Source organism: Choloepus didactylus, chromosome 10 (genome assembly GCF_015220235.1).
Source record: "Choloepus didactylus isolate mChoDid1 chromosome 10, mChoDid1.pri, whole genome shotgun sequence".
NCBI classification, from domain to species: Eukaryota; Metazoa; Chordata; class Mammalia; order Pilosa; family Megalonychidae; genus Choloepus; species Choloepus didactylus.
The window spans coordinates 126,683,844-126,698,950 of NC_051316.1; the positions used below are offsets into that span (position 1 = coordinate 126,683,844).

The following is a 15,107-nucleotide window of genomic DNA, read 5'->3' on the forward strand; positions in this document are numbered from 1 at the left end:
TCTTACATCTCCTTCAGCGGTGACCACCATGTGTGAGATGCCACCAGACTTATTAACTTGTTCTGTCCTGGGATGTGGGTGCTGTCTCCCTCATTTTGCAGCTGCAGATGCAGAGGCTCAGAAAGGTTGAGCAACCTGCTCAGAGGCACACAGCTGTTTTGTTCAGACAAAGTGTGTTTATTAGGAGCTTCCCGTGTGCATGGCACTGGGCACCAGGGAGACAGCGGGATTTGAACCCAGATCCCTTCAATGCTAAGTCTGTTTATCTTCATACACCCTCTTGACGCATCCTCCAGCCTCCCACTCACTAGCTGTACGTCCTCAGGCAGATCACGCAACCTTTCCAAGCCCCCATGTCCTCGTCTGTGAAACAATTCCTACCTCCTAGGGTTACTGTGGGACTTAAAAGAAGGGCGACACACGGACGCTTGGAACAGGGCCGGGGGCTTAGTGAGTGCTCAGTAAATGTTGGCTGTTGATAACCTGCTGTGCGGGTGAGTACGGGAAAGCCCAGTAATCAAAAAGCCACAAGCGTGAAAAAGACCAGTGATAACCAGAGCTGGCGAGACTGGAGAAACTGGAAACCTCGTGCATCACTGAGGGGAACGTAAAATGCCGCAGCTGCTTTGGAGAATAGTTTGTTCACAATTCCACTCCTAGATAAATACCCAAAAGAGATGAAAACAGATGTTCACCCAACAACTTGTACACGAAATGTTCGCAGAGGCACCATTATTCATAAATAACCAAAAATGCCCATCAATGGATGGATGGATGGATGGGTGAGCAAAACGTGGTCTCCACACGATGGAATATTACTCGGCCATAAGAGGGAACAAAGTTCTGCTACACGCTACACCCTGGATGACCCTTGAGAACTTCACATCATGTGAAATAGACCAGTCACAGAAGACCACATATTGTATGATTCCACATCTATGAGCTTCCAGAAGGGGCAAATCTAGAGACCAAAAGCAGATTGGGGGTTGCCAGGGGCTGGGAGGAGAGGAGAGGAATGGGGAGTGGCAAAGGGGTATGGAGTTTCTTTCAGAGGGTATGAAAATGTTCTAAAATTAAGATTGTAATCAGGATTGTGTGACCCTGTGGCTATACTAAACACCACTTACTTGTCCACTTTAAGTGGGTAGATTGCACAGAACATGTTAGTTATATCTTAAAGCTGTTAAAAAGGGAAGAGCGCTGAATGTGGGCAGGCTGGGGCCGGGTGTCACGGCACACTTGAACCCAGCACCGAATATCGTGGCTCACCTGGGCTCAGTGTGTGCGTCTGAACACAGAGCACCCGGGCAGACCCCAAGAGTTTTGAGGAGGCTCCGGGAAGGGGACCCTCTCTTGCCTGGAACTCTTGGGGAGGTCGGCCTCCAATTCGAGGCACCAGTCGAGGGGAAGACAGGGGAATGCAATCTTGGTGCAGGAACAGCCCAAGGGGACCCGAATGCATGGGGCAGTGAGGGAGGGGCCAGGCTCGGGCGTCCAGTGAACATGGGTGATAGCTCCCTCACCAGCCAAGTGGTCCTAGGACAGTGGCCTAACCCTCTGCAGAAGGGAGATGTTATCTGCAAATGGGAATAATGCTTTGTCCCTGAAAGTGCTGTGTGAGGCAGAAGTCACTAAAGTACTAACTCTTCAAGGTCAGAGATTTTGAGTTTATTTTTTAACCTTTGTATCTCCAGCCCCCCGCACAGAGCCTGGCACATAAGTGCTCTGCGCATGCTTGTTGAATGAATGAATGAATGAATGAATGAAGCTTTAAACATGGGATTTATCATAAGCAGCTCTTCCATGTCCAGGATGGTCAAGGATGTGAAATCACCCTAACCATCCACTGCCTATGGGATAGCCTTTTTTATTTCCATTATGGTAAAATACACATAACACAAAGTTTATCATTTTAATCATTTTATGGTGCACAATTTCATATTTAGTACATTCACAGAGCTTTATGAACATCACCACTTTCCAGTTCCACAACATTTTCATTGCCCTCAAAGGAAACCTTGTACCCATTAAGCTCTCTCCCCTTTCTACCCCCCACCCACCCCCAGCAACCATCAAGCTGCTTTCGGTTTTATGATTCACCTGTTCTGGACATTTCATATAAATGGAATATTCAGCATTTGGTTGTTTGTGTCTGGCTTCTTTCACTCATCTAACGTTTTCAGAGTTCATCCATGTTGTCACATGTATCAGCCCTTCGTTCCTTTTGTTGGCTGAATAATATTCCCTTGTGTGGCTAGACTATGCTTTGCTTATCCCTTCCTCTGTTGATGGACACTTGGGCTGCTTCCACCTTTTGGCTGTTATGAATATGCTGTTCCTTGGTGTACAAATATCTGCCCAGGTCCTGCTTTCAATTCTTTGGGCATATACCTAGGAGTGGAGTCGCCGGGTCATATGGTAACTCTGTCTAACTTACTGAAGATCTGCCGGACTCGTCTCCACAGCGGCTGCACCATTTGACATTCGCACCAGCAATGCACACAGGTTCCCATTTCTCTGCATCCTCACCAGCGCGTGCTATTTTCCTTATTTTGTTCTTGGTTATGGCCATCCTAGTGGTTTTGATTTGCAGTTCCCTGGTGGCTAATGATGTTGAGGATGTTTTCATGTGCTGCTTGAGCATTTGTATTTCTTCTTTGGAGAAATGTCTATTCAGGTCCTTTTTTAAGTGGGTTCTTTGTCTTTTTGTTGTTTATGGGGTTGCTTTGGGGGGATTCTTTATCACGAAGTATGTCAGGCTGGGCCTGGCATGCAGTAGGCACTCAATAAATGCTCCATAGTGGCAGTAAAAGTGCCCTGAATTCAGAATGAAGGGACCCGCATTCAGGGGCGTGTATGGCCAGGTGGTCCCTTCATCTCTGCGAGGTGCCGCCCTCGTGCGCGGGATGGGGCGAGTGACACCGAGTCCGGGGTTTGCCGGAAGCATTAAACGCCGCCGTGTGTGTGCAGCACCGTGGGCCTCCGTGTCCTGCCCCAGGAAGGGATGACGGTGATGGTGGCCACGGTGGGAAGCTGGGTATTATTTCGGGGCCGTGGGACAGGGCAGCGGGCCGAGTGGGTCAGAGGGGCAGCTGAGGGGCTGGGGGTGCCAGCAGGCCACCGCCCCGCGCCCAACTCTTCATTCGCATCACCCTGTGTATCTCCTGCGCTGCTGCCCACGCCGGATGAATATATCAGGGCCCTTCCTCTGAGCGGCGGGAACGGAGTGGGGCCCCTGCCAGGCTGAGTCCTCGAAAGGCCAGCGTGGGGAGGTGGGGGGCTCCCAGCCGAGTCTGCTAATGTGACATTTGGGGGCCGGTGACCCAGGCAAGTAACAGCTGCCTGCACAGCGTGACGCCCCTCCAGATGGCAGGAGGCCCTGGTGGGGAGGAGGAATTGACTTTTGCAACTCTGCTTTGCACTCCACAGCCAAAGGACAAGGGCAGAACTGTAGCCTGCAGGACTCCCTGTTTCCTGGGGGTCTCTAAGAGAACAGCAGTAGCCCGGCATCTGTGCAGATAAATTCCCTGAGAACCAGAGCCCCCGAGGGCAGTTCCTCCAGCTGCTCACTTGGGATCCCCGCTGCTGTCGGGGCACTTAATGCCCTCAGGGTCTGCAGCTCTGGGGATCCTCCTGTACCTTGGGGGCAACTCTGCCTGGGGACAGGAGAGCACAGCTCCCTGGAGTGGGCAGCTCAGCACAGAACTGGAGCCTCCCAGTTCCATGGCCAGGCGCTCCCAGCTCGGGGCAGAGCAGGGGCTGGGGACAAGGTCCCGGTTCAAATCTGAGCTCTGCTCTTTGCATCACTGAGGCCCCAGGCCAAGGTACAACCGGCCTCGGCTCCCACTTCCTCACCCATAAGATGGGGCTAAGAGCACCCACTGCACACCACTACGACTGTTAGAACCAAATGAGGAAACGCACGTCAAATTCCCAGCGCAGGGCCAGGCACAGGGCAGGGGCTCAGCAGATGCCCTGGGCCCCGCCCTGCCCACTCCCCAACCTCGTGAAAGCCTGCTCCGCGCTGGGGCCCCCACCCTCTGCTCCCACACCCCATGCCCAGCTCTCTGCCCTCCACCTGCCCCTGAGCCCGCTCCCTCATTGGGTCCATCCGTGGTCACCAGCTCCACCGCCATCTGCCACATCCACTGACCCCCGCCCAAGGGGATGGCTGTCCCAGCCTGGGTGACACGTGGCACTGTTGCGCAGCTCCATTTGGAAGCTGGGCTTGTCCTTGGCGTCCATGAGGCCCGCTCCTTCCTTCCCAGCTCAGTTCTCTGCCTGGGCTCCAGCCCCAGCGGAGCAGCCACCTCGGTGAGCCAGAGGCACTCAGGTTGGCTCAGCCAAAATGGAACTCGGCTCCCTCCACTCCTGAGTTCCCAGTTCCCAGCCACCCCCCGAGAATCTTGGATGACCCACGCGACTGCCCTGTTCCTCGTCTCCCCCATCCATCCGGTCACCTGGACTCTCCAGTTTTACCTGGGGTGGGGGAGGGGGACATTCACCAAATCTGACCTCCTCTCCAGTCCTCCTGCCATCGCGCTGGGCCAGGCCTTGTCGTCTTTGTCCTTGACAATGGTCAAAATAATTAACTAAACCCCCAACAGAATAGTGACGGGGATGAAGGAAAACTCAAAGGCTCCACTTGGCTCTGAAAATGCACCAGAGCAAGTCCACGTGCAGGAGCCAAGGGCAGCAGGAGAGCCTGTGCTCAGCGGGGTGCGACAGAGCTGCGTGGCCTCTGAGATGCTAATTCCACCTCAGGATGCACCAACAGGGGTGTAACATGCAGAAGGAGGGAGGGGATGGTCTCCCCTACCTGCCGCTAACCAGATCATGCCTAGAGTGTGTTGGTCGGTCCCTGGAGCTTTGCTCTATCAGAGAAATATTGACATTACAGGGACAGAAAGGGGCCTGAACAAAGTGGGAAGCAGAAGTGGTGGTCGGTAGGAAGTGGCCCCAGGGGTTGGGGCTGCTCCAGGGCACTGATCTAGCTTTGTCTTTTAGTCTCTTGGGCTGTGCTGGGACAGAAGAGTGGGAGACAAAGTTCAGGCTCATCAAGTGGTGACACTTGATGAGCCCGGTGCGAGATGGAGTTCACCCAGCCCGGGGAACGGAAGTTGTGTGATTCTAACTGGAAGTTGCCTCGTGGGAGAAGCAGCCTGCAAGACTATAGCCAAGGCCTGTGGGGGGAGCAGGGCTGGGACAGGAGCACCAGACACGGACGCAGGACCCTGATCTAACCCACCGCTATCTCTTGACCCGCACAGACAGCAGCGAGGTAAAGGTGGGAGAGTATAACGCCGTGGCCGACACGCTGGAGATCATCAACGACACCATCAGGTTCCAAGGTAAGACAGGTGGGCTTCTTGGAGGAGGGGACCTGCTCAGTCACTCCCAGCCTGGACATTGTCTGAGGGTTGAGGGCAAGCACAGAGTCCTTGCTTTCAAGAGGAAGAGGGAACAACCCCTCCGTTCCACGCACACCCTCACTAGCCTGCACAGAGCCCCACGGCTCACCTGGGTTCCAGCTCCTGGGACGGGCGAGTGGAGTCCACCACTGTGTCCTCTGGCCGGGTGACCGCTCCTCCCTGCTCCCCCGTCACCTCCTCTCTATAGCCTTTCCAGACTCCAACAGACAGCACCCTCTCTGCCCCTGCTTTGTGCTAGGCCTCCCTGTACCCCAGATTGTCACATCGCGTGGGCCCCCTTGTTGAAGGCAGGTTAGCTCAGAGGTCAGTGCACAGGCTCTGGAGCTGGGCAGATCTGGGTTCAAATGCTGCCAGCTCCACCACTTAGCAGTTGTAAAACCTTGAACCGGAAAACCACCCGCCTCCTAGAAAACATTTGCTCCCTTTATAAAATGGGAATAATCTCTCCCCATGAGGCTGTTGGGTGGACCCAGTGAGAAACCCTCTATCCAGCTTTTAGCCCGTGGCAAGCATTCGGGGAGTGTGGTGGCTCATTAGGGCATTTTTTTAGCATGGCGAGTGTGGAGGGTCCTGGAGGGCCAGCACGATGCCTTGCTCGTCTTCGGTTGGCTGGGCCCAGGTCCGGTCGGCAGGCGGAAGGTGATTGGTGATGATGAGTGAAGGAATGGTGATAAATGATGAGTGGGTGGGTGAGAAGCCAGGAGGAAAGCTCGGGGCTGCTGCTGTCCCTGACGCAACCAAACCGTTCCCATTTGGTTGGCTTCCGGTGCATCTTGGTGAAAATGCACCATGTGAAGTCCTCATTTCTCGGGTGGGGGGAGGAGTGGAGCAAGGAGGAGATGTCCCTGGTTTTCTGGAGTTTCTATGGAATGGGCTCCAAACTCCCTCGAGGGTGCAGTCTTATAGCCTTCCATCCAAACCTCAGCCCACTTCCTCTGTGCCCAGGTGGGTTAGTTTCCTAGGGCTGAGCAATTGTCTCATGGTTCTAGAGGACAGAAGTGCAAAATCAAGGTGTCAGCACCCTCTGAAATCTGTAGGGGACGGCCCTGCCCTGCCTCTTCCAGCTTCTGGTATTTGCTGACCGTCCTTGGCCTTTCGTGGCTTACAGAGCATCCATCCAGCCTCTCCCTCCACTGTCACGTGGCCTTCTTCTCCGATGTCCCTCTGTCCCTGTATCCAGATTTCTGTCTGTTACAAGGACCTCTGTCATACTGGATCAGGGCCACCTACCCCAGTGTGGCCTCATCTTAACAAATCACATCTTCAAAGACCCTGTTTCCAAAGAGGGTCACCTGCATGGGACGGGTTAGGACTCGATCCTGTCCTATTTGGGGGACACAGTGCAAACCACAGAACCAGGTGAGCCGGGAGGGGCCACCCAGCACTGCCCTTGTGTTTGGGAGCCAGATGCCCCCGGAGCCAGCCAGGGTGGGCACATCTGTGGGTGTGGGTGTCAGGCGTGGGCAGTGAGCAGAAAGGAAGCTTCCAGATGTTGCCCTTTTCCTTCCGGAAGCTACCCCCTTGTGTCTGCTTTAGTCCTGACTTCCCACCCTTCCCATAAACATCACTTTACATGGAATTGCTTAAGGCTTTATGTTCATGATGCCAGCAGGTTTCTGGATGTTTCAAGCCTGGCAACTTCCCTAGACATCTTAGAGGGTTCAAACTCTTTTTTTTCCCACTGAATGTTTCTAAACACATTTGATCTAGCTGCAAGAGTTTCTTAAACACAGATGCTCAGGAGAGTTCACCATCACTGCTGCCACATCTGCCCATCCCTGCTTGTCTCCTAGCAACAGAGGCATAACCGAGGCTGGTCCCCAGCCAGAGACGCATCCCGTGGCACAGCCGTGCGGCCGTCGTGGCCCTGGTGTGTCTCTCCCGGGCTCCCAGGCTTGGCCACTCCCGCTCAGCTGGCTGATTTCACACATTCCGAACGAAGGGGAAAGGCCCAAAGTCTCCACAATTCCACAGCAGAAACCCGATCAGAAAGCGGGGATCTGCAAGGGGTGGGGGTCAGTCCCGGCACCCCTCACCCTCAAGATGAACTAGGGTTCCTGGTGCCCTAGAACAAAGCGCAGGGCCTTCTCTGCAGTCACAGAGAAATCGAAGAGGGCATGCCAGAAGCTTCCGCCTTCCACAGTCGGCAAGACTCATGACAACAGAAAACCAGAAAGAGCTTTTATAACCTAATGACCTTGAGGCAGAACATCTGCCACCCGAGCACTGATATGTCACCATGGAACCCATGGGCACCGGGTTTGCCCCAGTGAGGCAGGACGTTAACCGCATGCTGGGGCAGAGACCTCGAGAGCCACTGCCGAGCTCTCAGCCCCCAGATGTGCCCAGTGGTGCCCATCCTTGGCACCCAGACCTGCACCTTCCCGGCCATCGTTACCTTTCGGGAGAGAGGGCGAGGGTTTTCCAACAGCATAATTAGGCCAAATCAAATTCCAGCCTTCTAATGGCTATTAAATGCATCATAAATCCCTTATGTATTCTTTTTAGAGCAAGGAGTAGGTTCTGCCTACGGCTCTCCGCTGACAGGCCGGCTGGCCGCCCATCGGGCTCACCCTGCAGCTGCGCCTTGCACGTGTGTGCACGGGGGTCTGCCGGGGACAGCCGAGGCAGGGTGCTCCTGGGGACTGACGGCGCCCTGGGCTCCACTGACGTCCTTCCCTTCGCCTCCTAGGATCAGAACCGCCCAAGGACAAGACCATCATCCTGGAGCAGCTGCGGAAGATCTCCCTACCTCTCTACAGCATCCTCTCCGCCCTCACCATCCTGGGGATGATCATGGCCAGCGCCTTTCTCTTCTTCAACATCAAGAATCGGAATCAGAAGTAAGCCTCCCCCGGGCCGGGGCTTCCGGGTGGACGAGCCTGGGGAAAAGAGTAGGAGCATCTCCTGGCCACGAGCCTCCCGGGGCACAGACTGAGCTTAGGGCAGAGATGCCTAAAGTGTGTTGCTCAGCCACTGGGGTGTTTTAAGTTTGTAGACATGCATGCACACACACGCACTTGCACACACACACGCACGAGGTGGGGTGCCTGGGTGCACCATTCTACAGAGTCCTGATTGCATTGTAGCTGCCACGGGGGCAGCATTTACGCAGACCACGGTGTGTGGGGCTACCCCAGAGCTGCAGAACACACGCTGTGCAAAGAGACTCTGTTCCAATGAGTTGAGGGGACCCCAGGTTAGATGGAATTGAAGGGTGCAACCCCACAGGGCTTCTCAGAGCTATGGAGGCACTTTGTGGAATTTCCAAAACTTCTTTGACTGCCTCCCTGCACCCAAGCATCTTTGGGGTGCTCTCCTGTTGGGGCCCGGGACAGCCCAGGAAGCCTCTCCCTCCCCTCCCCTCCCCTCCCCTCATTTGACCCTCCTGACAACTCCCTGCAGGGCAGATGAGGGCGCTGGGGCTCTGCGACTAGGGCTGCTGCCCCAGGCTGCGTGGCAGAGCTGCCCCTGCTTCTGTCCTCCTTTCTCTCCCCCGGCCCGTGCCTTTGCAGCTCCGGAGAAGAAATGGCCACTTGGAGTTACTCTGGTCTGGGCTGGGTAGGACGGGCCAACTTTCCCTGCAGGACCCTCTCTCCAGCACCCCGCGCTTCCCTGGTTTCCATGGCAACTCCTTGAGCCCAGCTTGCTGCCTCGTGGGAGAGGCTGAAGGGGGCTCTGAGCGGCGCCAGTCGGGGCACCCCAGCCTCCCGCCACCCACGAGCGGCGCTGCCACCTGGGGAGCACACCCAGTTCCAAGGGGTGCAGTTTCTCTCCCTGGACTGGGAGGCTCCAGCTTATTTTACGTATTCATTCATTCATTCTGGTGGCAATTGCGTAGGTCAAACCCATTTTCTGCAAAACAAAAAAGGAGTTTTATCACCTTGTTGCTTTATTTTATTGATTACAAAATAACACATAGAGCCACAAAAATTTGAAGCAACTTTTGCCTGTGAACATAAATGATGCCCCTACGTAGAAGCATTTGGCACAAGGCCTGGCCTCAGAGAGAGTGCTCAATCCATGTTAGATTCTGGAATCCTCCTTGAAGCCTCAGGAATTCCCACGGTAACAGCAAGTGGCCCTATCGCAAGACTAAACGCCCTACTTCCTTCCTGACCGGCTCCCGGCCTCCTGGAGAACATGGCTGGCCCTCTCTCCAGCAGGCTGGGGTCTTCATCTCCAAGGGCCACCATAACATAGTGCCCCAAACTGGGTGGCTTAAACCCACAGAAATGCATTGTCTCACAGTTCTGGAGGCTGAAAGTCCAAAGCAAGGTGTCAGCAGGGTCACGCTCCCTCTGGACTGGGAGGCTCCAGCCTCCCAGGATCCTGTCGGGGATCCTCCTTCCTCACCTCTCTTGGCTTCTTGGGGTCCCCAGCTGCCCGTGGCCATACTTGGCTTGCAGCTGCCTCGCTCCCGTCTCTGCCTCGGCCATCACTCGGCCATCTCTCCTGCGTCTGTCTATCGCCTCTTCTCACAAGGACCCCATCACACTAGCTTAGAGCCCACCCTACTCCTGCGCAGTCTCATCCTAAATTTAATTCCATCAGCAACAACCCTGTTTCCAGATTAGGTCCCATTCCAAGATCTGAGGGGTCGGGCCCTAGGACATATCCTTTGGGGGAAGACACTGTCCGATCCATAATAGCTGGCATCCAGGGGCATTTTTTTACTGGTTTAGCTATTTAAAAATCTGCACAGAGATAGGAAATAAATGTCCTAGTGCTCCCAAGTCCCCGTCACTTCTGTCTTCCCAAACGCCACCCCTCCTTTAAGGCCCACCTCCTCCAGGAAGCCTGCCCCAGCCTCACCCTCACCAGCCTCCTGGGATAAGAATGGTGCTGCCTTAGCAGGGCATGGTTTATGAAAGAACTGCAAGGACTGGGTCTCATCTCAGCTTTCTGTGTGCTCAGCTGGCACAGCCAGGGCTCTCATTTTACAGGTGAGCAAACTGAGCCTCTGAAGTTCAGTGACTTGCCTGATGGCGCAGTAGGATGTCAGAGGCCAGGCTCTGGACTTAGAGCTCCCAACCGAACAGCCCCTGGCGTCCCACAATTTACGCTATGCTTTTTCTCCCTCTACCATTTTGATGCATTGCATTTCTTTAAATGAGAGTTGTAGAGTTGCAGAAAAAGCATGCAGAAAATACAGGTTCCTATGTACCTGCCCCATTAGTAACATTTTGCATTAGTGTGGTGCCTTTGTTACAACAGAAGAGAGAATATTATTAACTCTAGTCCATGGTTTACATTAGGGGTCACTGTTTGTGTTGTACAGTCCAATGGGGGTTGTTTTTTTTAAAAAAAATTTATTCTAGTAACATATATACCACCTAAAATTTCCCCTTTTAAGCATATTCAGATATGTAATTCAGCACTGTTAATTACCTTCACAGTGTTGCGCTACCATCGCCAGCATCCATTACCAAAACCTTTTCATCACCCAAATGGAAACTCTGTAACCATTAAGCATTAACTCCCGATTCCAAACCCACCCGGCCCCTGGTAACCCACATTCTAGATTCTGACTCTGTGAATTTGCTTATTCTAATTATTCTGTATCATTGAGATCCACACAGTATTCATCCTTTTGTGTCAGGCTTATTTCTGTCTTTGGTGTCTGTCCACATTATCTCATGTACCAGAACTTCAGTCATTTTCACAGCTGAATAATATTCCATCGTGTATATACAGCACTTTTTTTTATCTATTCACCTGTTGATGGACACTTAGTTGCTTCCATCTTCTGGCACTTGTGAATCATGCCACAATGAACATCGGTGTACAAATAACCTGATTCAGTCCCTGCTTTCAATTCTTTGGGGTATATACTTAGAAGTGGCATTGCCAGGTCATATGGATGCATTGCAGTTTTAAAATGTGGCAGGTTTCCTAGAACTGCAGACTGCAAAAGAAAATGGTAAGAAAATAATCAACCATAATTATAATATGCAAAAGAACACCTGGACCCAGGGGTACCTGAAAACCTGTGAAGTTCCAAGCTGATGGTGCTGGGGGAAACTGAGGGTAGACTCCAGCCGCTGGTGTTTTAACCCAGCCCTGGCTTACTGGGCAGCTGGGAGCCACAGCAGGATCCCTAACGGAAGTGAGAGAGGAGCACGTAGAGTCTGGGAGCATAAGAATGCCCCAACTGCAGTACCAGGGTCTCTGCTGTCTATCTCCACCTCCTGCTGCCTGGGAGGAGTCCCTGTCCATGCCCGGTGGCCCCCATCTTGCACAGGGCAGTGTGGGCTTATTGCTCACTTACCACCTGGGGACCACAACTCCTGAGAAAACTGGAATTCTCCTGGACCTGGCTTACTTATTCCTGGAGAGGGTGGTGTGGGAATCTTCCCCTGCATGGTGGGAAGTTGCTGAATTTAAATATAAAATTCTCAGGATTTGGCCGGTCTTCCCATCTCCAGCCACAAACCTCAGTTGACTTAAACCTTTTGTGTAAACTACAAATTCATGGTTGAAAAATCTGATGCTCCAAGCTGGCCCTAGAGGGGTGACAGCTGAACTTGACAGAGGCAGCAAGAAAATCAGCATCTAGAAATATATCTTCCTGGGGTCATTTAGGGAAGAGGCAAACGGCCCCCTTAGGTGGCACAGTCCTGGAGGGGCTGCCAGGGCATCCATTTTACTCCCTCCCCTCCAACAATATGCACCTTGCAGCATTGGGAAAATGCTTGTTAAATGAATCCTGGAGTTACCCGTCCTGCTAACCATGGCTTCCTCTTCCCAGGCTGATAAAGATGTCCAGTCCGTACATGAACAATCTCATCATCCTCGGAGGCATGCTCTCCTACGCATCTATATTTCTCTTTGGCCTCGATGGATCCTTTGTCTCAGAAAAGACTTTCGAAACCCTTTGCACTGTAAGTAATTTTGCATTTTCTAATGGCATATGGTATAAAGTTCTTTGGGTGATCTCAGTCATCAGAAACCCAGAGCTGAGCCCAGAAATACACAAAAAGTCCCCCAAACAGGCAGAAGAAAACTCATTCAGCTGATCTTGCAACTCATTGGGGAAGTACGGTGTTCCTTTCAGACCAGAACTGACTTACTTAGACATTGCCTGTCCAATTAAGATAGTGGATTTTCCAGGCTGCTACCAGAAGATAGTCCACTGAGAAACAACCGGATATCATAGAAAAGGGAGGGAGAAAAATTACCAACCAGAGGTGCTTAAGCAACTGGGATCGGGGTCGTTTCAGGAAGGAACAAATCCTCCCATCTGCCTCAATAACCGTCATAGAATATATTGAGAGGTTTCTCTGGATGGCTTTGATCTTATAGAAAAGATGTAATCATTTTCTATTTAAACGGTGATTCTCAATCATTGTTTTTCATTATTGCCCCCCACCAAGGATTAGGTATATTTTCCTAATCAACCCCATGGAACTTAATATCATAGATCTACTAAAGGTCTGTTGATGTCAAGTGTATATTTTCTATAGTTTATACATAAAAGGGTAATGTATTTTCATCTTCCAAGAATCAATTTTTGCCCTCTTAGGCTATATAGCTATATTCCCCATCAAGAATGTATGTATTTAAGAAAGCCCAAAACAGTATAATTTATTTACTATCTTTTAGGAAGATTATTTTGAAAATTAATTAGCATTTTTAAAGTTTTGATGCTAAGGGAATGTTCTTTAGTTGTTTTGATTGTTTTTAAAATAAAGGAGGTTATGCAGTAGCAATAAGCAATTGTGTGGAATTCACTCTCAGTTGAAAGTATCATTGGCTTATTTTTTAAGACGAGAGGACCAGGTAGGACTTATTCCTGGGCTTTGACCGCTGTGATCTCTCGAAGCTGGCCTGGCCACTTGTGTTCCCGGTTGTCCTAAATCCACTGACTCTTCAGTTCCCTGCCTGGAGGACTGGGGCTGGGGGAGCTGGTGCAGGCATCGGTGGGGATCGGTGAATCCTTCGCCATTTCTTTTGAGGTGTTGAGAGTGAAGTAGATTCTTTTTGACAAAGTGGTCTCTTAGAGGCTATTTCCTGCTCTAAAGTTTCCTTGTTGTCTGCTACTGGGGTTGATGGGTTGCAAAATTGGCAGCGAGAGATGGACAAACAGACGAGCTGTAAACAGAGCCACGGGTCAGCCCCCACGTCTTGGACTTTCCAGGCTGCCTCCGCTCCCCATGGTCTGGGGCGGCCGTGGGAAGGAGGGGAGCTCCCAGAGCTGGCCTTGGAGGCGACAGTGCTCCCCGGAGCCCGACAGGTGATTGGCTTGGACCAGCAAGCCAAGATGCCCACAGGTGTGCTTCCTGTGTCCTCAGGGGTCGTGGGGCCACTGGGAGCTGAGACACCTCTTCTCCTGGGAGGGCGGTCACCCCCCAAGTGTTCCCGGGCTCCCTCTGTCCACTGGGAGCTCTGACAAAACCCTCTGTCAGAGTTTTTGCTGCCAAGCTTCACACTGCCCTCTCTCGCTTTGTTCTGCCCTTCTGGGAGGTGAATGTGTGAGCTGCTCGGCCCCCACTGCCTGGCAACAGGTGCCTGGAGTCAGCCCCGAGGAAGCTGAGCTGCTCCACAGCCCTTGTGTGTGTGGTTTAGGGGGAGCCGTTCCCTAAAGATGGACGATGACGACCACCTGTGGAAGTCATGCTCGTTTTGGGGAAGGTGTGGAGCCTACATTTCTGCGTCGTCGTGGTGTGTGCCTCCGTGGTGTGCTCTGATTTCACAGACACCATGTTTTTCTACGGTCGGCTTTCCTGGGCGGTGGTGAGGCCTGGGGCCCCCTAAAGAAGCTAAGTGAGAAGGAGAAAGGAGGTTTCCCTCTTCCCTCTCTGCTTTGAAGTGCCTGGACCCTCCCCCCAAGTTTGGTGCTGGGGGCTGGATTGGCGGCTTCCAGTTTACACAGTGCTCTGAACCCCAGTGGTGCAGCCTTGTGAACTGGAGCCCTGAGAGGTGAGTGCCTGCCTCGGTCTCCCTGCCAGGCCCCAGGCCTTCCTGGAGACCCCTCCACCCTTCTCCCCGTCCGCTGCTGTCTGCCTCCTGGGAATGCATCAAACCGCCCAAGTCCGAGACTTCTGGGGGTTAAGAGGTGAATACAAGAGATGCACGTCTCCACCTGCCTGGCATCAGGGCGCCCGGGTTAGCGCTGAAGAAACTGAGCTGCTCCAAAATCCTCTTGGGTGTGTGCAATTGAGCGGGGTCCGTCCCCCAAAGAGGGACGAGGATGACCGCAACGTGTGAAAGTCCTTCCAGCTCTAGGGCAGGTGACGCCCACTAAACCCCCCATTTCTGCATCAGCCAGGTGCAGAGACACTCAAGGCAGCCGTCTAGAGCTGCCCACCTCTTGGAAGTTCTCCTCCTTCCAGAAAGAAGCTTCCAGCAAAACTGTTAAAACACAGGTGCTTTCTTGGGTTTGACCTGAATTCTACAAACGCTGGTGACACAGGCTGGAAAGCACGGAAAGGGACGTCCCCCACACTAGGCCTTTTCTTTTAATGAAGCCTGACATTCTGTTCTCGGAGTCACGCTCATCTGTGCGAGGGGAAGCCTGAAAAGGTGCTATGAATAAATCATAAAGCGCTTTAGAAATCTGCATTCGCACCAGACACGAGGGCTCGGGAAGACATTGGGGCCCTCTTCCACTGCCCCTGAGAATTTATTGATTTGCAGCCAGAGCTGTTTCAGAAGCTCTGCAAAGAGGATCTC

General features: G+C 52.7%; 1 protein-coding gene across 1 annotated transcript in view; it reads left to right on the forward strand.

The window, feature by feature from the left end:
• GABBR2 (gamma-aminobutyric acid type B receptor subunit 2) overlaps positions 1–15,107 on the forward strand; it is a 399,384-nt gene that overhangs the window by 294,136 nt on the left and 90,141 nt on the right. Inside the window, exons 9-11 of the mRNA XM_037851102.1 lie at positions 5,271–5,351; positions 8,125–8,275; positions 12,184–12,316. Of these exons, the coding sequence (XP_037707030.1) occupies positions 5,271–5,351; positions 8,125–8,275; positions 12,184–12,316 (365 nt within the window). The remainder of the gene's footprint in view (positions 1–5,270; positions 5,352–8,124; positions 8,276–12,183; positions 12,317–15,107) is intronic.